This window comes from Symsagittifera roscoffensis, chromosome 6 (genome assembly GCF_963678635.1).
Source record: "Symsagittifera roscoffensis chromosome 6, txSymRosc1.1, whole genome shotgun sequence".
Taxonomy (NCBI): Eukaryota; Metazoa; Xenacoelomorpha; order Acoela; family Convolutidae; genus Symsagittifera; species Symsagittifera roscoffensis.
In genome coordinates this window covers 1,669,274-1,694,341 of record NC_087067.1, presented here as the reverse complement: position 1 = coordinate 1,694,341, position 25,068 = coordinate 1,669,274, and the positions used below count along the sequence as shown (strand labels likewise).

Genomic DNA, 25,068 nt, shown 5'->3' with positions numbered 1-25,068 from the left:
TTTTGACCAATCAGATTGCTTGAAACTTAGAATTCTCAAAAAACTCTAGTACTAACTCACTGATTTTATTTAGAGTGGTCGAGACTTTTTTTTAAAAAAATGGGGGCTTGTTAAGTAGATCTGAGACATTTTTTTGGCACAAGGGAGTCTTTTGTGTTATAATAGCCAGGGTAATCATTTTGGTTGAATTCCAAAATATGGAAATTGTTGAGCATCTCTGCTCTGTTCTTGGTCCTTAGTGATAAAATCTGATGCAATAAAAGGTTTTTTTACGAATTTAATATGCTACTTAGCTTTTACATAGAACAATATTTAAGCAACTGCACCATTTGAAAGTCAATTTTCAATTTTTTTTCATCCCCACTATGCATGGAACTCAAATAACAGTAATTTTGAAGAGATATTCAACAGACAAACAAGCATATTTCATCGATATAATGCGTACAAAACTATCTCAAAATAATTTAGACACTTATATTGAAATAGATCAAAATTATATTTTGCTCATTTTCAATTTTAATTAGTGTTTACTGTTATTATTAGAATAGAGGGATTATGTATGGAAGACAATCAGCACTTAGAAAACATTTGCATCAAGCAAGTTGTAGTTTTACAAAAGAAAGAAACTATTAATAAAAATAGGAAGAGAGAAAATAAAGCTTTTCGAAAGTTTGGTACTGCGAATTGGTATTACTAATAAAGCTATTAAACCGGAAATGAGCCCAGCAAAAGTCCGGGCATAACTGGGAATGGAGACTTAAAGCAAGTGATTCTCGGAAAACTTCGATTCCCGGAACTTCTCCTGCGCTCGAATGAGTTTTTTTTTAGAATTTGGTCCGACTCATAGTCACAACATGTGATGAGGCGGATGTTGTTGAGGCACCATCAAGTGCATCGCCGGATGACCAGGAATCGGGGGTCCCATACCAGGTCCTCCGGAGTGCTGCTTTTTGTTCTTCATCCTCCGGTTTTGGAACCAGATCTTGACCTGGCGATCTGTCAGGTTGAGTGATCTCGCTATTTCCAGTCTACGTTCTCTGGTTATGTACGTGTTGAAGAGAAACTCTTTCTCCAATTCCAGAGTTTGGTTCTTTGTGTATGGTCTTCGCTTCTTCCGACTGACGTTTCTGGCCATCCATGCCATGCCTCCCCCGGACGAGGGGTTCGTCCCGCCATTGGAGGGTGTCTGGGGCGGCACTGAAGTGTTTCCGGGTGTCATGAGCAGGTGGTGATTGTGGGAACCCTGTGAGTGACCGCTGGATGACATGACCTGTTGATTTCCCTGCAGAACACCCGAAGGGTCAGAGGTCATCTGAGCGTAGAGAGCTGAAAACAAAAAAAACGTTTCAAAATTGATATTTGAAAATACGCAGTTAGTAGTCATAAACAATGATTGAACACATTAAGTCTATCCAGCTCACATCAAGTTTTTTTCTGAAATGAACAATTATAAATGAAAACGTCTTTTCTGCTATACCCTCCGTAAGCGGATACATTTTGCTGCTAAGCATTTACAGACGTGCAAACGAAATGAGTCAATTGCTACTTTTTGACTCCACCACAGTAAACGATACACAGATCACTAAATCAACTTGGAGAGTTTCAAAAGTGCGAATTAAACGGCATTGCACAGCGCATTTGATCACGTATTTATGAAACTTATATGGTGGAAACGGCAAAAATGATAAAGAACCCTTTTGAGCTTAAACACAGAGGCGAAGCTGAGCTTCTCACCATTTGCGATACACCAATTAGAAAATGAAGGCATTATAAAACATGTTGCTCAAAAATTAGCAAACAGAACTGGAGCAAAGTTACAATTGACGCAGGAATGGGAAAAACGAAAAAAATTTTTTTTTTTTGAGTTGAAGTTTATTAAAGTTTTTCGAAAAGGTCCTAGTGGGGATGAGAATGGGCATTCAAAAACTAGTGACAGAGTCTTATCAATATCGAAAGTACACCCCTACATCATAAATTCAAAAATTTCTGTAAATAAGCCGAGATGAGGCCGACAGCCGATTAGCTGAACCTCAGCCGAAAATTTTTGTCACGAAATGATATTGGAAGAAATTGCATGTAAAGTCCACACAGGATCCATGACAGCTATATAAATAGCGTGTGCAAAGTGATCTTCAGAATTTGGAAAAAAAATCCGATAGAGCTTAAGTCGACAACCATGAAGCCGAATATTCATAAGCATAAAATTAGGATCGAAGCTCTATGTTTATACAGACAATGGTTTGAGTTATAGTTATAGCATATACCAGTAGTAACTATACCCAGCCAGTAGTTAAATTCGAATTTTCATGAAGTTGAGCATGTCAGCTGCATAGCAACATCAGAAGTTATTACTCTGATTTTGTGAAACTAGCTGTTAATTCGAAAAAAATGTATCTTCGGATTTGACAACGGGTTGCTTACTTAGTTTAATTTTTTATTTTTTATCAATCAGGGAGTGTAATTGAAATGACATATGCTACATTTGACAAATTGAAAATTTGAAAACGTGCAGCTGCCTAATATTTTGGACTCGATTTCAAAAATTCTCTATTTTGCATTTTGCTTAGTTAAAAAAACAATTTCCTTTCAAGGTCGGATCTGGGCTTTTCTCGGGGGGAGGGCAGATTTTCAAAAAATTTTCGAAAACTTGTCGACTCTTTGATTTTTTAAGTCAATCAAATTGATTTTCCAAGCTCTCCCATATCACTATGAAAAAAAAAACCTTAATTTGACAGAAAAAAATTGAAAAACCAGGTCAAAAATGCTGTTGTTGTGCACTTTTTGGACAACTTTGACCAAACAAATTGCGTTTTTTTTCGGCGCCCCCTTCAAAATTCGTGTAAATTGGCGCCAAAGGCGCCATTAGAAAAATTTAGGATTGATCAGCCGAAATTATATGTCATAAAAAATACCAAAGGGAGAACCCTTTGGTTGGTGAGGGGGTCGAATCCTTGGGAGAAAAAGGTGTCCCCCCTAAATCCGCCACTGCTTCCATTGAAACAGCTGAACTTTGCTTCAAAGAACATGCAAAACAGAGCCACATGTTGGGTTTTGTAGCAGTTGATGTTTTTGTGATGTTTGCTGGAAGTTACTGGAAGTGTTGATTAACACTGGCTAATGTGGCCGCGACATAACATGCATGTGCGAAACATTTTCACCTGTAGACTGCGTCTCTTGATAAGTTTTCTCATATTCCCTCTCAGAAACGCCCTTATTTTGTTTCCCTATCCCGCAACGGTTTTGTCCAATTTATATTTGGGGGGATTGCGACAAATTAGCGTTGGTTTGTTCTGGTTCGAGAATGGAAAATTAGGTTATATTTGGTTTAGATTTGTCGAGTAACTTTGTTTGTTCAGGCGCTCACTTTGCAACACAACAAAAGTGCCATACTTTCCCCTTAATACCTTTGATAGGGCGGCTCGCTTCCCGCCTAAGCTTATTACCCGTCCTTGCTACAAACGTCTACTTCCGTTGCTTTTGGAACCCTTTCGTTGGTAAGAATAGTCTAACGGGAGTTGCCCAACCGCCAAAATGAATGTGCTTGGAAAGCGATTATGTTTCAGAAAAACTTCTTGTTTTCATATCACACTTCAAAGAGATCTGTCGGCGGGCGGTTTCGGCGCAGCAAAAGTTGCTGTTGCGTTTCATCTAGAAGCAAAGATTGAGAACTTCAAAAGAAAGGCTTTGCCAAACTTAATAGATCTATCTACTCAGCCCCGCCGACAAATCTAAACTTCAACTGAGAATAAAAGAAACGAGAAGAGTTACAATATTCGAGAAAAAATACCAGAATTAAACTAGATCCTCACACGTAGCAAGAATCCCAGAGATCCCAACGTCCGCCAAACACCACCAAGCCGAATTCTCAGCCAGTCGATAACCAAGATTTTAAACATAGTTATGTCTATAAAAGCCTCAACTGACTTTGAATTTCCTAGAAGTGGGATGATTTTCTCATTTCAGCGACGTTTGTGGGATTCTGCTTAAATGTTCGAGCGTGTGTTTTCTATGTCGGCTTAAAGTATCGTCGGCTTTGCATCCTGCAGACATGGTATTACCAGCGGCTAGTCTACGGCTAAACATGGCACAATGTACAGACCGATTCATAACAAGTTTCTTTTTTGAGATCTTTTCTTCTAGTCATATGAATTATCGGAGCGAACATTGTCTTGTGTAGTTGTCAGCAGCCAATCACTTCTCGATGAAAACCAAGAGAAGCATTATTTGCTTTTGTTAGTCAAAAAATTATTTTTGAGCAAAAAATACTAGCCGAAAATTGTGACTAAACAGAATGAAAACTTAAGACAAAAACGCATGAAAATGGGGCGGCTTTTTTCTGAGATTTGATTTCTCTTATATGTAGTGACGACTTTGTTGTTGGTATTGTTGTTTTGATGGTGCATTTTTTCAAGTTGATTGTCGTGAAGAGCTACTGGAAAAACTTCTGGAGCGCTTCTGCTGTTTGCGGTGCAAGTTATTCTTTGAAGTTGTGAGGTTGTAGATAATTAGTTAATTACAAATTAATTCGAGTGCCGACCGAACATCAAAAAGAGAGTTTTCACTTGAACGAAGATGAACGCGATGGTTGGACGGTTGAAACGTACCAAGTGAAACCGCTAAGAGCACTCCACACTCAATACAGCTAGTCAAAAATTATTAACTTGGTTCACAATTATAACTAACACACCTGAACGCCGAATCCGACCGACACTTGATAAAAGTACGTATTACTGAATTACTGGCATCTCGCTAATTACACGTATTATGCGAGAATCAATATAGTAATCACAAAGAAATAATACAAAACACATACCAGAAACTGAAACACGGCAAAAAACGTTTGACAACCATCAAAAAACAACACAAACCAGCATGCTATTGTAAATGGTACACAAAAGATCCAAATACCGACGATTTAGAAAAAATTGTTCTATTTATTTACTATTTTCTATTTTATTACTCAATAAATCAGACAAATAAAAATAACCAGTTCACACATCGCGTGTGAATAAGGTCGGCGTTCGACAGGACTCGGAGAAACAATTGGTAGAAAATTGGAATTTTTCCACCCTTCGAGCAGTTGACATATTTCTAAGATACGACAGTCCTGATTCAGATTTTGATGGTGGGGGAATTCGGTTTCAAAATGGTAATAAAACGTCCCCCAAAACGATAAATGTGCTAAAAGTGGGACGAAAAAACTTGAGGCTGCAATTTATTATCGGTCGTAAAAAGAATAGTAAATTAAGTGTTACACCGATACGTTTAAGTGAGTTTGTGAGAAAAAAATACCAATTCGTCATAACTGAATTTGTAAAATTGATTCAAAAGATGGTTTCACGTCGTTTTTTCATGGAGTTCCAAGAAGCGAATAATTACTCCAAGCGGGTTGGAATTTAGGGAGGCGCGGGCTCCTTCACTAACCAAAGAGTCAACCTTTTGGTACTATTTTGTGACAGCCATTTAAGGGTCGAATGACCCAAAAATGTTTGCAAAGACGTCTTTGGCTCATAACTTCGGAAAAGCCGTTTTTCGAATAAGATCTCAAAATAATTTTGTGTTCAAGAGTTCAAATTGAAAAAGTAGTTTGAAGCAACTATTCTTATGGAGTCAACAATCAGAATCGATATAAAAAGATCAATGGTTCGGTTACGCAATTTTAAATGAAAATGACACATTCTCACTTAACAAAAGTCACGCCTTTCTAAGAGTCTTTGTGTGCGAAACATTAAGAGCAAAATGAGCAAAACGAGCGAGATAAGCGCAGACCTCATTCAATATCTTTCTAAGTCAGGAAAGCTTGAGTTTAAAAAAGGATGAGAAAAAGATAAAAAATCAACTTACAGCTGGGTGAAATGCTGCCGGCGTGTTCTGGCGAGTTCATAATATTGCCGACAGATTCAGTCGACGAATCGGCCGGCGAGCTCTCTGCCGAGTTGAAGCAGCCTCCCACTCCAAGAGACCCCCCGGAAACATCCCGCGGGGGGCTTCCGGATCCCTGACTTAGGCTCGCCTCCGATTTGATGCAAGTTTTGACGTTTGGAGCCAGCGAGTTGCGTTGGTCCGCTGCAGCTGTGTTGTGATTGGTTGTTGACCAGGAAGCGTTCCGGTTGGTTGGCGTAATTGGGGTGCCCGCTTGTGATTGGTTCACCGGTGGTACAGCTGTGACTAATGTACTCTGATTTGATTGGCTGATGCTGGTGTTGGTAGTGGCGCCGAGCAGCGAAGGCGACACGAAATTCACATTGTTCGTATGAATGATGGCGTTGTTTTGAATCTGGGAGTTGAAACTCGTTCCGAACTCGAACGCCGTTTGGTTGGTATGATCGTACGTGGTGTGATTGTTATGTGGATGCTGTACAATATTGTTGTTGTTGTTGTTGTTGTTATTAGTATGCGGGTGGTTGGAAAGGGGCAAAAATGAAGAGTTAATTACCAACCCGTTTGGGTTATTTGCCCCTGTGACCATGTTTCGGTAGTTATTAATGTGCTGCTCGTATAAGTTTAAATTAGCGGCGGCTGCTGGATTGGGCATGAATTTTGAAGTATCACGTGACCCGTAGAACCCGACCCTATTGCACCCATCGATCGCAGCCATGTTTGAGTGGTAGTAATTCGAATAGGCGTTCGCGTGGGTCCAGTACAACTGCTGCGCTTGGCTCTGGCCGGCGTCTTCGAAAGGCGAAAGCTTCGAATCGACCGATTGATTTGCCATGAAGTTTTGGGTGTTCACGTAGCCAGGTGACGCTAACATTGTATCTACAGGTGTAATTTGTTGACCTGAGGAGTTCAAGTTGAGGTCATTGACCCCTGAAGATTTGTTATTTGACCTATTCAAGGGGTCAAACTCGACCGGAAGCTGAGGAGCGGTGGCAAAGTGGTTTAGGTGATGTTGTGTTGCCGTGTTGTTGTCGTGAGTTGCGTAGTGCGCAGATGCCCCCCAACTCATTCCGATTTGCTGTGAGGCTGCAGGGTAGCTTTGGGGATGTAACACAACAGGGGGCATCAGAATCTTCCGACGACTTCAATACTAATTATAACTGGTTTGTATTAAGAACACGACCTCACTTCCAGTCGGTCCAATCTGGGATCTCTTTTGTTCCTTTTCCAAAGTGGGGGATTGTTTGGATTGGCCAAATGCTCTAATCCGAATCGACTCGTCAAATCTCGAAGCTGCTGGTATTTCAGAAATGGTATCGGTTGGGTTGCTTCAGTATTTTGCAGTCCGCTTTGAGAATTATTCGTGATGAGAAATCTAAACAGTAGATCAAATAGTTCAAAGTTGGGATGTTTCTGCTCAATTTCGGAAGGTGTTTTGAAAGCGTGATATAGCGAGATAATGATGACATTACAGTTTAGATCACACTCCCGAGATACCTAGCTGGTACACGTATATTGTGTCATCTTTCAGTTTGCTTACTCAAATCATTTCTCACTTATTTCTCCTTTTCTTATCATTGATCAAAAACTCCAAAACTAGAACAAACAATGGCCGCTCGCATTTTTTGCAAATTTTGAGAAAAGTTTCCAAACTGTCAGAAAGAAACACAACTAGCCGAAAAAACGTACAAAATGTTCAAAAAAAAATCAAAATTTGGCAAAATCAAGATCTTCTATCATTGTTAGGCTAGATGAGTTTCTGGTTTGATGAGATTAAAATCGGCGCTCAAAAATATATCTGTTGAATCTATTAAATAAACATCAAAGATCTCTCAATATTGCCTGTGTTTACTTAAAGTTGGATCAGCATCAGAAGAATATTTGTGCGATTATTGGAATTAAACAGAGTATCATCTTATTATCAGTGTTGACAACTCAGTCCATTCAACCGATCCTTATCGAGTAACTGTTTGCCCAAATATACCTGCTGTCATTTAATAACTAACTCATCCCAAATTCTACCCCCTGCTTCAGCCTTTTTTCACCTTTTATTCGACCTTCGCAGAGTTCTGAACTGATAAATTGTTGCAAAAGTAAATAAAGTTCACTACAATTCTTCTGCTAAAGTTATAACTTCACTTATGTTATCTCAAAACTATAACTAAATCGTGCGTGACCCTAAGATGACTCTTTTGTTCATGATACTAAATCAGATCCATAAAACTCCCATATATGAAATCAAAAGATCGCCAGGGAAAAAGGTTTCCAATTGATTCCAAAAGGTCAACATTATCCATGTAAGTGTTTTCTACCAGGGACGCCTTGAAAAAAGTGTGATTCCATCTCATGAAAATATGAGCAAATTATGTGAAAATTAAGTCTTAAAAATATGTGAAAACTAGTCTTAAATTCGCTTATGTTTGTTACCGCCCTTAAAACCTTTACCTTTGTCATCATCAACAAGGGGCGGTTCTAGAATTTTCTCGAGGGGGGGATTGATTTTCCGAACACTCCAAGAACACTATAACGACCCTATTTTGACCAAAAATTTTGCGCCATTTTTGGGTCTTTTTTGGAAAATTTTGACCAAAAAACGCGTTTTTTCGGCGCGCGCTTGGTTGCTGAGCGGGTCGAATTCCTGAAGAGGCGTCTAGATTGAAGAGACCAAAAAAGCGTCAAGATTGAAATGCTTGCAAAAAAAAGCCATGAAAAGCCATGCTTTAGTAAGACTTCATTGCAATAAAAAATTTTCCATATGTGATTTCTCAATCAATCGATTATTAAGACAACTCATTTCAAATAATTGCACAAGCCTGTGATTTGTGGGCAATTTGAAGGCGCAAATAGCCTGAAAAGCGATTGATTTGGGAATATTTCTAATTATAAAAATAATACCCGCTTTGTTTGCAAAAATATGAAAATTTTTGAAGTTCCTTAAGGTTACAATAATTTCAAAACGAAAAATAGCCATCACTATTGTAAACCAGACAAATGTTGAGTTACGGTCATATTGAGAGAGTTGTATTTAGACATATTTGTTTTTTGGCTGCGGGCTTTTCCCTCTGGGTCAAATTATTCCGGCTCACTTGGAAATTATTTGGAAAAAATGGAAAAATTGAAAAAATAACAGACTTTTCAAAGTGGAGGCCTGGCAATTAACACGGTTTCTGGCAATTATTTGAATAATATTGTAATTTAGCGTCCAAACAAAGCCGATAGCGCCCTTTGAAGTTGGGATAGGCTGAAAAAATTACGCCTCTGCCTGAAAATTTGTCCAACTTTTTCCTCTTTTTGCGCAAAATTAGCATTTCAGTATTCCCGATAAAGCTCACAAGTCCAAAAAAGAGACTCTCGCTTTCCCCATATCGATCCCATAAAACGTGCGATAAGCAGTTGTTTTTGGGCCGAACTTAGATTAGAACAGGTAGAAAAAGGAAGAGGCGAGATAAAGTTAGAAAATCAAACTATCCAAATGAGCAGATCACAACCGGACAACGCCCAAAAACTTGAAAAGGCGAGGAAGAAGCGCGGACGCCAACACGATAGGGAACCGGAACGCCCTAACGAATTAATGGGGAGAGAAAAACAAAAAATGATAAGAAAATTTAGACTTCTTGAGCTACCCACCCCGCTCCCCCCCCCTTCGCAAAGGGGATTAGTTTTAGAGCACAAAGTTTGCATATGCTTAACTGTTGAATAAGATCATTATAAGAGTGGCAATTCGTTTCTAGGTACCACAAGGGGGAATAGTTAGAGAAATCCGAAAACTTTTAATGTGAAGCGCTGCATTTTTAAATCAATGAAGCTCCGGAACAAAAACTGCATGGGATCTTAATCATATCTTTCTATGCACCTAATTGGAATCTTTATAGTGAAAAATAGAAAAAATGTAGGAAGTAAACATTTAAGGCACATGGTTTAAGTATTTATAATTGGGCCCCTTCATTATAGATGCGTCATCGAAAGTAAAAAAAACTTGAACCTCAAATTATTCGAAAAGCATTTGGCGCTTTTTCCGCTTCTTGTCTTCCCTCCCCCTCCCCCAGACCACCCTTCCCCACCTGAATGAAAAAGGCCAAATTGGAAAAATTGAAATTGGGGGGGGGGATAAAAAGGGCCAGCATATGCATTTCTAATCGCATTTCTTCTTGATTTAATACAGACACACCCCCCCCCCCCCCAACTATCATACCACCAGATCCATATTCATCGTTAGGACCAAACGGACAAGGCGTCTGATTTCAAATCAGAAGGTTGAGGGGTTCGAATCCCTCTGTGGTCGAACTTAAAGCGTTCATCAATTTACAAAACAAAATCAGAGAGCTTTCTTTCAATTTTTGATTTGCCCTCCTGCTTCTTTATGCGATATTTTTGATTGGTACACGCACCAGCGGATTTAGGGGGGGGGGGGTCTGGACGCCCTTCCTCAGGAATTCATCCCCCTGCCGACCAAAAGGGTTCCCCCTTTGTACTATTTTGAGATATCCATTTTTGGTGACGGACCCTAAAATTTTTCTAAAGGCGCCTTAGGTGCCAATATATATTAATTTCAAGTGGGAGCGCGCGCCAAAAAAACGCAATTTTTTGGTCAAAATTTTCCGAGAATTGCCTATAAAAGCCTTTTTTGGCCTATTTTTTCAAAACTTTTGAAAATCCGAACCCCCCCTCGAGAAAATCCTAGATCCGCCCCTGCGTACACGTTTGATTGGTAGTTTTAAGCAAACACAGTAATTAACTAAGTCAAAAAAAAGCAGCGGTCGTCAATTCAAGTTTTTTTCAAACGTAACTAACCTGTGCTGTATGTGATAACTTATTTGATGTTCAAACTGACATAATCGATCAGCTAAGTAGAAAAATTTTGAGGAACCCTATTTACATAAGAACCCGGTGAGTTCTTGGGACCCCTCTATCATAATTGTACCTTTTGATTTATAGCCCTTCTCAAACGGACGTTTTAGTTTTTACGAAAGAATTGACGAATTTTGAACTGAACATTTTCGACCAAAACTTTCAAGGTGCAGATTTTGTGGGCAAATAAACCATAGAACTAATTTTTTTCAACCCGCAAGTTTCATTTTTCCGAGTTAATAGATATAACTTACGACCGGGTGATTTATTTCTAGACAAGTATCACAGTCAAATTAATTGTTTTACGTTTATATACAGCATTTTAAATGAACTTGAGTTCAAAGTCAAAAACTTTTGTTTTCTTTTCTGGTAAATTTTTTTGTAAAGTTAGGGTTATGTTTGTTTAAAAATGGCAAAGTTAGTACTTTATACCCATTTAGTGCGCGTTTTTGCGCCCTATATTGCATGCTTGCAGTTGATAGATAGAATGAGTCCGTTTTCTAAATTTTTTGTTTCAACTTTCAAAGAAAGTGCCCAAAAATATGAGCAAAAAGTGGTTTTTATCCAGACAAATTTCGACTTTTAAACTACTCATTTATGGCGGAATTTTTTCATTTATACTGAAAGATATTTATTCCCAGGGCTCAAAATTAAAAAGATATTTCATCTGTTGCAGCTTTTTGAAAAAATTCCAACGGTTTGATTTTGAGACTAATTTGACGACTAAAAATCAAACTAATATGGTTACCGCGCGATATATTTTGTCTTATTAAAGCGTATTAGTCGAATTGAAACTTGACAATTTCAGTTTGGGCCATTTTTGTCAATTTGGAGATTTTTTAATCAGAATAAAAATTTGTTAAATGAAGAGCTTCGATCGAACATTCAGAAGGGCAGTCAGAACATTCAGTGATTTGACCTTATGCTGTTCCGACTTTCAAAAAAATGGTGGAAGCTTCATGTTCGCATTAATGTTTAACATTTTGACTTTTAAAAAAAATATATCGTTGTCTTGAGCTCAAATTTAAAAGATTATTTCACGTGTGGTCTTTTTTGTAAAGCTATTGAGTTTGATAATTGCTGATTCGGCGAATTTGAAATAGAGAACACACGAGATATTGCATTGTTATAACACGCGTAAAAAAACAAATGAAATCATTCCAAAATTAACTGACGCCAATAGTTTGTTCCTATTATTACAACACGAGACGCAAAAAACATACCTTTGTTTTTTACATGTGGTTGGAAAAAAGAAAAGAAACATTAGGAAATTTTTTTTAATGAGCTTTAAGGGGCAGTCGGATCATTCAGACCATTGCCGTGATAAACGAGCATTACTGTTTCGATTTAGTTGACGCATTATAATTGGTCCTCAAAATTATTTTATGACCCGAATGCAAAATGTTTTAGAAAAGAAACCAATTCGCAAAATTCTGATTCTCCAACGAAAAATTGGATCAAAATTTTAAAAGGAAAAACGAAAATTATGAGTCCAATATAAATACTTGTTGACTTTCGACACATTTTATGCAATTCATCGTCTTCTCCTTATATTTTAATATGATAATTGAAATTTCACAATGCTTAAATTTAACGTACTACAAAATGAGTTTTTTCAATTTATAATTTCCTTTCAAAAAAATGATTGATTTAACGAACCCAGTGCAGACATGATTAAGTTTAGGGATTAACAACGGTCATTGAGAACCAAAATTAAAAAAAGGATGCAAAAAAAAGAATTTAATACTGCTTCAAGTGTTCAGAAATTGGCCAGAAAAGCCTGCAGCCTGAAAAATTGAGTGCTTGATGGTCTCGGCCGAAGAGATGAAGGTGGTTATTAAAATAAAATTTAATAAAAAACTCAGAAAACTAAGGGAACTTTTTGATTTTCATTTGGAATCCTTTTTGGTTTTATTTGGAAAGATTTTTAGCATGAAAACGGACTCAATGCGCCTGGAAAACAACTGCTATTTGAGAATGATTCTTCCGATCACCCCCCCCCCCTTAGGAAAATAAACTATAGTTTCGGAGGGTCTGTTTTTTTTCAGCTGATTTTGAGTTATTTAAAGACGATTGGAGTTCAAGTGTAGCAGAAGCTAAAGTCCTTACAGCAGTGATTCAGAAAAATAAAAAATTTCAAAAAAATTGTCTTAATGTTAAGAAAACAAGGCTGGTAAGAATTTATTTAGCGGCTGATCTTCAAATTTAATTCAAGCACACTTTTAAGGTTATGTTGGTTATTACTTACTACGTATTTGTGCAATTTTTTGCCTGATTTAATCACTATTTCTAGAACAAATGACGGGAAATTTTGGTTAAAATTTTTTGTTTGGACTAATTTTAATTTGATATTGATTTTTTGATTTTTTGAAATTTTTGAGTTTTGAAAAAAAAACGAGTTTATGAGTTTTTCCTCTATCAATGTCGTCGAAACACTGTGTTCCTCGTGCAGCCACTGGCTATTCAAGTATCTGATTGATTATCTTTTTTTTTTCAGGTCCAGATACAATCGAATTTGAAAAATGAATAACTAATTTAATGCTCAGTTGTATGGAATCATTCAGTTTTTAATTATAATGATATGATCCATAGTTTTAAAGTAGTTTTTGCAGAGAAAAACTATAATACTTAATTAGTTAAAATGGGGTTTCAAACTTACGGTTTATTGGACTATTCCTTTTTATTGGGTCGGAAATTGCCGTAGAAATAATTTGAGTATTTTCAATTTGAATTGATTAAATTGTATTTATGTTAATTCGTCTGGGGTCAAAATTGACAAATCGGTTTAAGTAAGTAAATTTGGCGTAGAAAAATCAATTAAATGAGAATCACTAGACTGAAAACTGCAACAAACAACAGAAATAACGGTCTGTAACAGGTATTATCATATTGACACCTTGGTGAGAACCATAAAACGATGATTGAAGGGTCCAAACAGATTTGTTACGAATCACAACCGATCATCAAGTTACGCACGAATTTAACAATTGCACCAAGTTGCCTCATTAATTTTTATTAACCCAGCCACGCTAAGCCTTCATTAATACTATAACCAAAATTGTTCTCACCAAAAACTACAAATCGAGTCGGCAAAATCGCTTTTGATCCGAGCCAGATTTCGTACCTTTTTAAACAGTTAAGTTGGCGGGGTTGTAAAATATTGTCTGGAATCTTAATAGTGTGGAGCTCTTATCATGTTACCGACAAGCCGACTTGAAACTGTCTGAGTTGGAAACTCGATGCTCGTTCGAACAGATTGAATGGTGTGAAAAAAGTCGGACCCCCAGATGAAAGTGAGTTGAAGAGTCCTCTTAGAATTTGATCTCGTTTTTAGTCTCAATAATCAGTGCTTCAACATGTGCTTACGGTGAATGAATGGTCAGTATTTTCATAAACTCTTCTGGTTGACATTTAAGTTCCAAAAAAGGTTTACAGATTGAAAAATCAGATTAAACGTACGTGAAACTTAGAAAAAACGAGAAAACAAAATGAATGTGTAAACACTATTTTTTCTCAGAATCAAAGCAGTCGTATTATTTTTCGCAGTGAGTAAAAAAATTGGCGACAGGTCTCAGAATTCGCTTGATTGATGATATTGAACATTGACATCGGTAGAAAAGACTCGGCGAAAGGTTTAAGGAGATCGCAAAGCGGCCAAGCTCGCGGACGTTTCCAATAATAAACATCATCATTTCTTTTAGTTTGAAATAAAAAAAAAATAAATCATTTGGAGTCGTTTTGAGGTGATCATTTACGAAGAGCTTTTAAAGTCAGGGGCGGATTTAGGGGGGTGGGGGCGGACGCTCCCCTCTCAGGGATTCGACCCCCTGCCGACCCAAAGGGTTTCCTTTTTGTACTATTTTGAGATATATTTTCGGCTGACGGACCCTGAAATTTTTCTAAAATTTGAAATGCCTAAAATTTTAAACCGCTTTTTTCGGTCTGTTTTTTTTTCAAAATTTTGCCTGTCCTGAAAATGTTGCCAAAACAAGGTCTTTCCATTGCTTTGGGAGAGGTTGGAAATCAATTTGGTCGACCTAAAAAAAGGTCGACGAAATCTTCGAAAATTTATTGAAAGTCAGCCCCCCCCCCTCGAGAAAATCATAAATCCGCCCCTGTTTAAAGCTAATAGATCTGAAGCAATGCGAGGAAGATGAAGACTTAAAGGACAAGAAACTGATGGCGCTAGTGGACTTGTTTTTGAAACACGAGTAGTGTTTACTAAGCAGTTAAACAATAAATTTGAACCAACAACTGTGAGAACTCTTGGCGCTTTTGTCGCGTTACTTCCTGGTCCAAAAACATCTCTTGTCGACCAATTATTTTAGTACACTTAAAGTCAAGTCGAAATGAGTCACTCACTTTAAGGACGGTTTCGAAGAGGGGGGCTATTTTGAACTAAGGGTGTTAACTGTTATAAGGGCTATAGTAGACTATACACACCTAGGCGGCGGCTTTTTTCTTTCAAGGAAGACCTGCTAATTGATAAGTTATAAACTAGTTAGAAAGTTTCATTATTTGGGTCAGGTTTAAGAGAGCGGTAAATAGGGAGTGCGTTAACCGTTTAACCCAGTTTCGACAACTTCAAAAGAACCCATTTGTGAAAAGAGCGGATAACAAAAACAACCCATCACGAAAACTAACACTCACTTAGACCTACTATACAACCCCCCCCCCCCTCCTACGGGATCCTAAGCTCATCAACAGATACTGAAAAGATTCTCAGGTTTGTGAGAATCAAAACAAAAATAACACATCATAAGCACGAAAAGCACAGTCTGGGATAAAATAAATACAATTTAGCATAAGCGCACAAAAAGAGCAGATTTGTTATTGTGCAAAAACAACAAAATGTCTGGACTCTACGCTTCTGGGAGAAGCTGTTTTTGCACATTAGAATCAAGAGAATAAAAGAGAGTCAGGGAGAACCACGGAAGCAGTTATTTTTCTAGAGAATGGATGATTGACTTACATGTTTCAGGTCTAGAAAAACTTTTCAAGGTTGACTAACAGTAATTGTCTGGGCTAAACAAAACAGTTGAAGACCTAAATTTAACGTATCTTTTGCAGCCCAGATTAATGACTGTCAAAAAAACCCTCAAAATTTTGATAATGGGCCTTTTTTGATAATACTGATTTACAAATTTTCTGTCAACCTTTCGGAAACGGTCGGCCAAAATAGATTGTAGTATCGTACGTACAAAGGTAACAAACTGGTTAAAAGTTCGAATTTCAGTCAGATTATTTATTGTACCAGTACTAGTATACTTCAACTCAGTGTTTAGGCTATTATTCAAATAAATATTTCATGTTTCATCAATTTTTAAAAAAATAAAGAACAAAAAAATCATTTAAAAAACGGTTGCTGTAAAAAAAGAATAAAAAATTACATCAACTAATATTGAAAAAATTGAGCGAAAAACGAAAACTTTTTTGCAAATTTTGTTGTTTTTACGGGGAGGGGGGTTGTATTTTTATAGACTAATTATTTACACAAAAAGTTGAGTCTAACAAAGTTCAACAATTATTGTATTGAGCCTATCAGAAAGTTAAAATTAAAAACAATCTGCGACACTGGGTATTTACTTGGAGTTCATTTTGAAAAGCAATTCGCGAACAAAAAGGTTTTTATTGAGGTTGGAATCACAACCAAAAGTTGCTTTGCATTTACTCTTATATTCGCTTCAAGCCAGCTCAAAAAGCAAAAGAAAATAATTCGATGGCCTCAACACTGCAGAAACTTATGCACTAGAAACTACCAAAAAAATTGAGCAAATTGAGAACCACCTTCGAGAGCTCAGTGATGAGCTTTGATGTCAACGATTTTTGTTCGGGTCTGAGCCATGAATAATTTTTACTGCAGCCGGGAGCTAAGAACAACGAACTAACAAGAATAGCTGGTTGCTGTAGCACAAATCGTTCCAAACACCATGATTACATCAAAAAATTCAAAAACAAGGGATTTTTTTTAAATCAGGAAAGAAAAACGTTTTAAATGTGTTGCTTTTTCTAGTAGAATAGGGCGAGTAAGATTGGTACAAAATACAGAAATTAGAAGTAATTATAGCTGAACTAACGTTAAAAAAGCAGTAGAATAAAATTGAATTGTTTGTGTGTACCATAAATAGTACCCCCCTTTGTACTATTTTGAGATATCCATTTCTGGTAACGGACCCTAAAAGTTTTCTAAAGGCGCCTTTGGCACCAATTTATACTAAATTTGAGGGGGGAGCGCGCGCCGAAAAAACGCGATTTTTTGGTAAAAGTTTTCCAAAAAGTGCCTAAAAACGCCTTTTTCGGCCTGTTTTTTTTTCAAAATTTTGCATGCGGCGCAGAAATTGTGGGCAAAACAGGGTCTTTTTTGTGCTTTGGGAGAGCTCGGAAAATCAATTTGGTCGAACTAAAAAAAATGTCGATAAATTTTCAAATCCGCCCCCCCCCCTCGAGAAAATCCTAGATCCACCCCTGTTTAAAATTATTAGATCTGCAGCAATGCGAGGAAGATGAAGGCTTAAAATACAATAAACTGATGGCGCTAAATTTTTTGAAAATCCGCCCCCGCCCTTGAGAAAATCCTACATCCACCAAATCTGTTTTAGACGTTATTATACTTCATACACTTAGAACTAAAATTGAAAACTTGTGTTGATATTTTGAATAAGTATTTAATAGATATTTTGATCTCACCTATCTCAGCCGAAACCTCCTCTGGGTAATTTTTCTCTACGACTCCAGTAACATTTTCGAAAACTTTGAATCGAACTTGAGTTAAAATCTGAAATTTTTGGCATTTCGGTCGAAGCGGTTTATTAGATGTTCGGCCGGTCTGAAAAATCGGGTAAAATGATTCGAGCAAAGTAAAAAAAAACGATAAAATGTTTATGGGTTAGTAATTACACGTTTGATGGATGTTATGCAATTTTCTATTTTGCCAAAAAAGCAAGTCGTTTATTTCAACGAAAGTCAGACCATTTTTATATCCTTACATAAAAATAATTACGGGTTAATTTTGCTATCAAAAACGATCGAAACATCCATGAGAGCAGTTAAAAGAAATTCCTCTAACTATAAAATGTTTCTCTTGATTTTCGAGGGTCGTTACTATGGGAATAACGTGTTTATCACCGGTTTAAAAATCTAGTAGCTTGAACCCAACCATAAAACAAGCAAGACACTGTTAACGTTTCAACCGAAGTTGTAAAAAAGTATGATCAGTTCTGGTTAAAAGGTATAATTACTAACCATTGAGGGTGATAAATTGAAACAAAACTATTCTTGGGCAGTAAAAAGAGCAGAAATAGAGCAATAAAACACGAGTAAAGTAGCAAATAAAATAATTTTTCACCTACCTGTCGATGTTGTGTTAATGGCCTTGACTCTTTTCTCTCTTTCTGGCAGGGGGACCATAAACTGGCTCTCACTTTCCCGTCTCGGTTATTCGGGCGGGGACAATTTGAAACAACCGAGTTGAAAGAATTACAAATTAAGGAAATGTATCAATGAAGTGTCACTAATCAATTTTATAATGTTTACAGCTCTGTCAAATTACTCGATTTGACAATTATAGTCGCACAATTTTGTGATATTTTATGTTAGACTGAACTTTGAATGGCCCGCAATTAAAAAGGCTGTTGTTGCGGTGTCACTGCTGTTTTTGAGCTCTGTGGCTAATAGCACAGGAGGTCTATAAAAGTTTTTTATTTACTAACTTGTAGCGACTGGCAATTTCATTGGTTCAGATTCAACTAGTAAGTTGCTAATACTACCGATTTAGTTGCGAGGGGATCAAAACTGTAATACTTTGATACTTTCAGTTTCGATATTGAAATGGAGGGACTTTTTGGGTTCTGGTAGGGTAGCACTAGCTTAGCTAGGGTAAAATTGGATAACTGAATTGGTCAAATTTATAGCCACTAAGGTTGGCCGTATTTTTACTCTCTTACCAAATTGGCCGATATCATAAAAGTCCCGAATAAACAAAAGCTTTGTTAATTCTTCACTATATTTGGCCTTTCTTTCTTTATCTTCAGCTGAAAACGTCGGCCAATTATATCTGAGATATATTTACTTGAATCTGATTGGCTATCTTGATTGAAGAAAAACAGCAAAAAAAACTATTAATTAAGCATGCAAAAATTCTGCCGATTACTTTTTCATACAACGCTACAACATAATGTATAAGCAATTTATCAATTTTTCAATCAATTAGATAAACCTTTGAAGATTGTTTTTGTTTAGATGTCACTTTAACCCACACAACCTGTATTTCTGCTGCTTGAAGTTTTCTCAGGTCCGCTTCTTGAAGAATGTGGGATCTGAAAAAAAAACACTTGCGAAAAGGATTCCATCTTCTCAGGGAAAATCACCTTTTATGGACTATGGAGTTCATAATCATTATCATCATCGTCGAAAGTGCGATTCATAATTTTAATGAGCACCGTTTTTTTGAAATCTGGGAGTTTCTATCAAAATAGGGACATCCCTAAATTACACCATGTTCCAAAAATATAACAAGTTCCCGCCATTACAAGAATTATAACTTCGTTACTATTAATAAGCGCATGGTGAAAAAACGCGGCGGGGAATTTACGCGGAAATCAGGGGTCGAAATTTGAATGACACCTATGTCAATGGTTGATCTACATTTCGGCACGATTGATAGAAATCTGGGTCAATTTAGTGGTTCAAATAACAACAACTAAGTTTTCGTGTTTTTCTACTGCTACGAGCGACAGACAATAGAAAACACGAGCCGAAACCTAAACCAAAAACAGAAAAAATAAAAGCTTCGGGCCAGAAATTTTGTATCTCGTTTTGTCGCCATAGGCAAACTTTGGGCAATATTTTTCAGCTAAGGGCAAATTTTGTGCTCAGTTTAATAGGCAGCTTCAAAGGTTGGTCTATACTTTTGTTTCATTTCAAATTTGTTGCAAAATAAAATGAAATAAATAATCAAAATTTAGTTGCAATTTGCCCGTCTAAAATTGTTCAAAAGATACTTAAGCCAAGGGCAAAGTTGAGTTGGTTCAATATTAATCAGCTTTTTGAAGTTCAAGTTATCAAAAATATTACAAGTAGGTTAAAACTAGTTTTCAAGAAAGATACTTATTCATACGTCTATGTTTTTTTCGATTGTTACGTTTCCATCCACTTCTGACGTGTTTTTAGCTTGAGCAAAGATTTGAGTGGGCCAAAACCGCAAAACCGTTTTACCAAATCTTGGAGAGTTTGCAGACAGATTATTCTGTTTACCCGTACAAATTTTGAGGGAAAAATAAGAAAAGTAATTGGGAAGAGGGCGGGGGGGGGGGGGGGGAGGGGGTAAGGGAGTTTGGGATAAGGTGAGACTTCAAAGAATATTCAGTTATTCGGACCAGACCGGATTCGAGAAGTTTTTGACTTTGATCGGGACTGGTGCAAAGGGTAAACAAATAAATAGGGCAAATGTTTACATATCACTTTCAAAAGAAACATACGCCGCCAAACAAAATCTGTTCCCTGCATTACCAACACACGATGAACGGCAAGGTTTTGAACGGTAACATACCAACGAGCTAAAAGTCTCCGCAAGCCGAAGCCCAACATTCTTGTCATGTTACAGCTGTTACGTAACGGCATTACGTAATTAGTCTGTTCGGCTCTAGAAAAGTAGGCTAGAGGAAACGGCGGCGTGGCATTCTAATCAGGTTTGAAACAGAATAGAGAAATATCAATAGTATAAAAGCAGACTAAAACCAGACTTGTAATCAAGTTAGTTGTACCTTCCGAAGTAAGCGCCAGGATCCAGAGATTAGCCAGTGGCATAAAATGGGAAAAACTGTGGATAAGAGCGGCCTTGGATGGACCGACAGCGAACCGCAAGGACAAGTTGGCCAACGAATTTTTACAATTCGGACAAAAACGCCAGAAAAATTCCGGTTTTTATAAACTGCTTGAAAACTGTTTCAAGCTGTAAAAGTTATAACTCAGCAAAAGCTTATTTTATTAGTTCTTTCACCATTACGCCCAAAGAAATACACTAAATTGATTTCCATTGCGCTTTTTACTGCCGGTTTTTCTGACAAAAATTGGAGAAACTTTACCAACTGTATTCGAGGGCATTAATACTTTGTGACAGTAAGCAACAGAATAATAAATTGGAGTTTGACTTTATTTTTAAAAATCCTAAGAGCAAGAAGGTTGGCAGAAAAACAATATAAAATAACCGACTTAGCGGTATGACATACTGATCAGAGTTTAAGATGCTTTTGATTTAAAAAACAATCGAAAAACTCTCGAAATGTCGCTCATAGCAATTGATACTAGATTCCTTTGACGAAAAATTTTAAGCTTAGAGTTGTATTCATTATCGCAAAAAAATAACTGAATCATTTTATGTATTTGACATTATACCGATTGGTGCATTTTTGTATTTATTATTTTAAATCTTCAAATATCTGCATGAACACAACTGGCAGACAGCCTGAAGTCCAGAAAAATGAAAATGGAAGCCGGAAGGGACTATTCTCAAACTGGGCAATCGGGGTCGCCTCTTAGGCAGTCCTCTTAGGGGTTCTGGTTGTGATCTACCCCCGACCGGGCCAGACTAGACCAGGTGGAAAGAGCAAAGAGGCTGTCCAGGTGCTGCTGAACCCTTTCTGGGTCATCTCAATTTCGCCCAGTCGCCGGCCACCGCGAGATCCCCGGAGGGTAGATGAAAGAGGAGCGAAGTGAGAGATTAGTTGGGTTTTTGGAGGTGGAGGCAGTTGGTTGCCAAATGTGGCCACGGACTTAGCACCTAGCCGACATTTTCTGGCAGCTGAAAGACGCAAACACAAACACAAGTAAACAGTCACAAATTAGACAGACAAAAGTGAGCGATAGTGAAGACGAAACGGCTAAGCAAAAATAGACACAGAAAAATGAGAATCGACTTATCAGCCGCAAATCAAACAGCTGAAACGCATGTGGATCTGATATTACTACTAAAATAGCAAATTCAGCATGTGTGGATCACAGTTACATGTTATGGTTGGGTAGCTATATTTTTAAAATAGCGACTAGTTTTACAACAAGGAGAAAACCAAAATGATACGCGCCTCTTAGTTAACGACTAAATATGAAACTGAAAAGAGTATGAATTTTTATTTTTCAAGCCAGCAACTTATAAACATTGTATGAAAATGCACATCAACAATTCAATTCGGCTGGGGAGAATACCTAAAAGGCATCAGCATGTTTAGTGTATGAACGAAAGATTCCAAAGCGTTATTGTTGATTGTTAATGCTCAAAGAAGATAATTTTATCTAGTTGTAAAACTTTATATACAAAATACGAATCCGATTTTCGATGCTCGGAAAAATATGAAAAATCAAAAATTTCAAATCGGTGTTCTCGACACTGGGAAATTTTTTTGAACTTTTTTTTAATAGCGTTCCAATTGCGACTAAATGAGCTTTAATATGATATATCATTCAACCCTGTCCATTGATTATTTGTGGTTTTATTGCGTGGGCAAAAAAAGAAAAAAATTAAAACATAGCCAAGTACATAGTTCTTACCCATGTTCAATGGTCGGAACAAAAATGCATGAAAACATAACCACAAATTTTTGTATAAATTTTGTATAAAAATTGTGTAATATACCTACCATTGCATGGAATACAGCAACCGCTGCGAGAGATATCACGAAGAAAGCATACTATATTAATTTACAATAAAAATGGTCATACAAATTTGGACAATGGTTCCAATAGTAAAAGTCTGATAAAAAATAACTTTCGATAACATTCAAAATTCTGATATGACCTTAAAACAGCTAGTACTTTGCAACTTGCTCTTTTACTTCCCCAGGTTAACAAAAAAGTTAGTCACAAAAATTTTTATATAAATAAAAAACGTTAGTGATGCAACTCAAAGCAGTAAAAAACAGGGTCCAGGGCAAACATCCGATTTTTTAAGAAATAGCTATATCAATTATCTGAGCTTATACAACAAATATGTAACAATATGACGTTGAAATTTGAAAAAGGATCCATAGTTCAGTTATCCAACTCCAATTTAGCCGACTCTCGGCTTAAGATTGATGGTGGGCGTGCTACGCGTGTGTCGCTACTTCGCGGCGATAACCGGCTCTAATTTTCCTATCGAGTCCTACCTTCTGTCAGCAAGCTCGCAAAACGGTGACACGACTGCTGTAATCCGCTTTAACTTAGCAACTACAGCATTTTTAAGCGAGCGGTACAATTTGGATTTTTGCCCTTCTTTTTGAACAAATGTGGAATAATTGCCTTTTAAAGCGGTTTTTATAATGTTTGCAACATTTTTTGATTTTTCGGGTGTTTGGATGTCCAAAAAATGCCCGAAAATAGTAGTACATAGTAGTACATGTCCAAAATGCCCAAAAAACAATACTAGTACATTTCTAAAGCATGGTAAACTTATTTTTTATCATTATTTTTTGTCAAACAAACTCTTAACACTTCGAAGTGTATGAGAAAATAATTGGGAATTAAAAAAACTTGTCAACCAGGCTAAGCAGAGATTAGAATTTTAGCAGCATGCGATAATAAAGAAGCTGAAAATTAAATAGTCGTGTTCTGGTCAAAAACTCAAGTCTTCTCACAACTTTTACTATAAGAGGCTGCTGAATAGTGTTAATGGTGTAATTCAATTGTGAAAACTTAACACTAGTTTCAGAATAACTCCCTTGAAACGTATGAACAAATAACTATCAACTTCCTCTCCAATAATCTATCGGCTAGCAACAAGGTGACTTTATTTAACAAGCAGGAAGCTATCCAAGCAAAAAACTTGAATAATTTGAGTTATTCCATATCGTAAATCAGTTTGCGCATTTTAAAAAGTTTTTCGAGACAAGCTATTAATTCAGGCTGAGTAAACTTGGAAATACTTCAAAGTGTTCCAGCTTCAACTAGGTTTAAAATCTTTTCTGAGCAAACCATTCAATTACATAAAGTTTTGAATTTTTTATGCGAGTTCATAAAATATAACGATTCGTAAAAAAAAAGATTATTTTCTAAGCAAACAATTTCAGCAATGAAACTTTTGAAATAATCAGGTTAATTTGTAAAAAACTGATTCGCATGAAATTAAAACTTCCCCAGCAAGCGATGAAACTGAAAAAATATTTAAGCGATGAAACTTGTAAAATTTGGGACCATGGCGTGAATCGATTCAAAAAATTTTTTTCAGCCAGCAATTAAAACGTGTTTGAGCAAGCCACTCAGCTTTAAGATATGTCAAATCTGCTGAAAAATTCAAATGTGTCAATCTTTTTATCAGAACAAATCGGTGCGCAGACAGTTTAAGTTTTTTCTAAAGCAGCTATTCAAGCGATTGAAGCACTTTTAGTTGAAGCAATGAAATATTTCTTTTTCATCCATAAAACGAATCGGTTCGCTAAAAAGAGAAGCTTTGTAGGCAACCCAAAAAGTTATTAAACATATTTTTTCAATAAGCCAATTGGTTGGAGAATTTTTAGGTTTTCCAAAGCAAGCTAATCAAGTCATGAAACGCTGCAACAATTCGTGTAAATTCATGGACCGATTCAGTTAGCAAAAAAGTTTAGATTGCTCGAAGCGATACGTTCAGGCGATGAAGTTTCGAAATTGTCAGGTCACTTCACAAAACAGAACAGTTCACGAGTAGATTAAATTTCTCGAAGTAAGCTAATGAAAAGAGAAACTTTCAAGTTATAAGTTATACTAAACTTTTTCAAAGCAAACTTCAAAAAACTTCAATTATTTCATGAGACAAGTCGGTTCCCGAACAGTTTTCTAAACGCGCTGCTTAAACAAAATAACTCTGAAGTAATTTTATTGAGCAAATCTAACTTTTCTAGACAAGTTATTTAGGCGATGATTGTTGACGAGTTTCCGAGTATTTAGTGAAAAGCGGCACGCGAAATGTTCAAGTCTTTCTAAGCAAGGTGAACAAATGACGAAACTTCGGAAAGTTTCAATTAATTTGTAGAGCAAACAGACTCGCAAACAGCTGAAATTTTTCTCAGCAAGCTTTTGAGCCAATGAAATTTTGATAAGTTTCAATTGAATTGCTTATCAAAAAAGGGTAAGAGGGTAGGTAAAGCGAAAAATTTTCCGAGATTTTTATAGTTCTTTCATAGTCTGGATTGATTTGCGATAAGTTAAAGTTGTTCAAGCAACCCAATCGAGCGATGAAACTTCGAAATCTACAATAATATTCTTGGCATTCTCTTAAACGTTGAGCCTATAAATATTTTTCAAGCATTGCGCTCTACAAAGTGATAACGTTGCGTTCAGTTAACCCCGAATGCAAAGCGGAGCTTCACAACACTCGCGATTGAAAAACATTTTGAG

General features: G+C 36.8%; 1 protein-coding gene across 1 annotated transcript; it reads right to left on the bottom strand.

Annotated features, from left to right (window-relative positions):
• Window positions 1-288: 288 nt before the first annotated feature.
• LOC134848181 (homeotic protein antennapedia-like) lies at window positions 289-18,753 on the bottom strand. Its single transcript, XM_063865553.1, has 3 exons — window positions 18,078-18,753; window positions 5,845-7,255; window positions 289-1,326 (listed from the first exon to the last, which is right to left on the bottom strand). Exons 2-3 carry the CDS (start codon window positions 7,004-7,006, stop codon window positions 848-850), a joined length of 1,641 nt encoding a protein of 546 aa, XP_063721623.1. The 5' UTR covers window positions 7,007-7,255; window positions 18,078-18,753; the 3' UTR covers window positions 289-847.
• Between the last annotated feature and the right edge of the window lie 6,315 nt (window positions 18,754-25,068).

Bases quoted from the DNA above. Each gene is read 5' to 3' on its own strand.
- LOC134848181 (XM_063865553.1), bottom strand. From the start codon at position 7,006: ATGCCCCCTGTTGTGTTACATCCCCAAAGCTACCCTGCAGCCTCACAG. The intron at 1,327-5,844 runs GTAAGTTGATTT...TTTTGTTTTCAG, and splicing joins CGGCAGCATTTCACCCAGCT to CTCTCTACGCTCAGATGACC.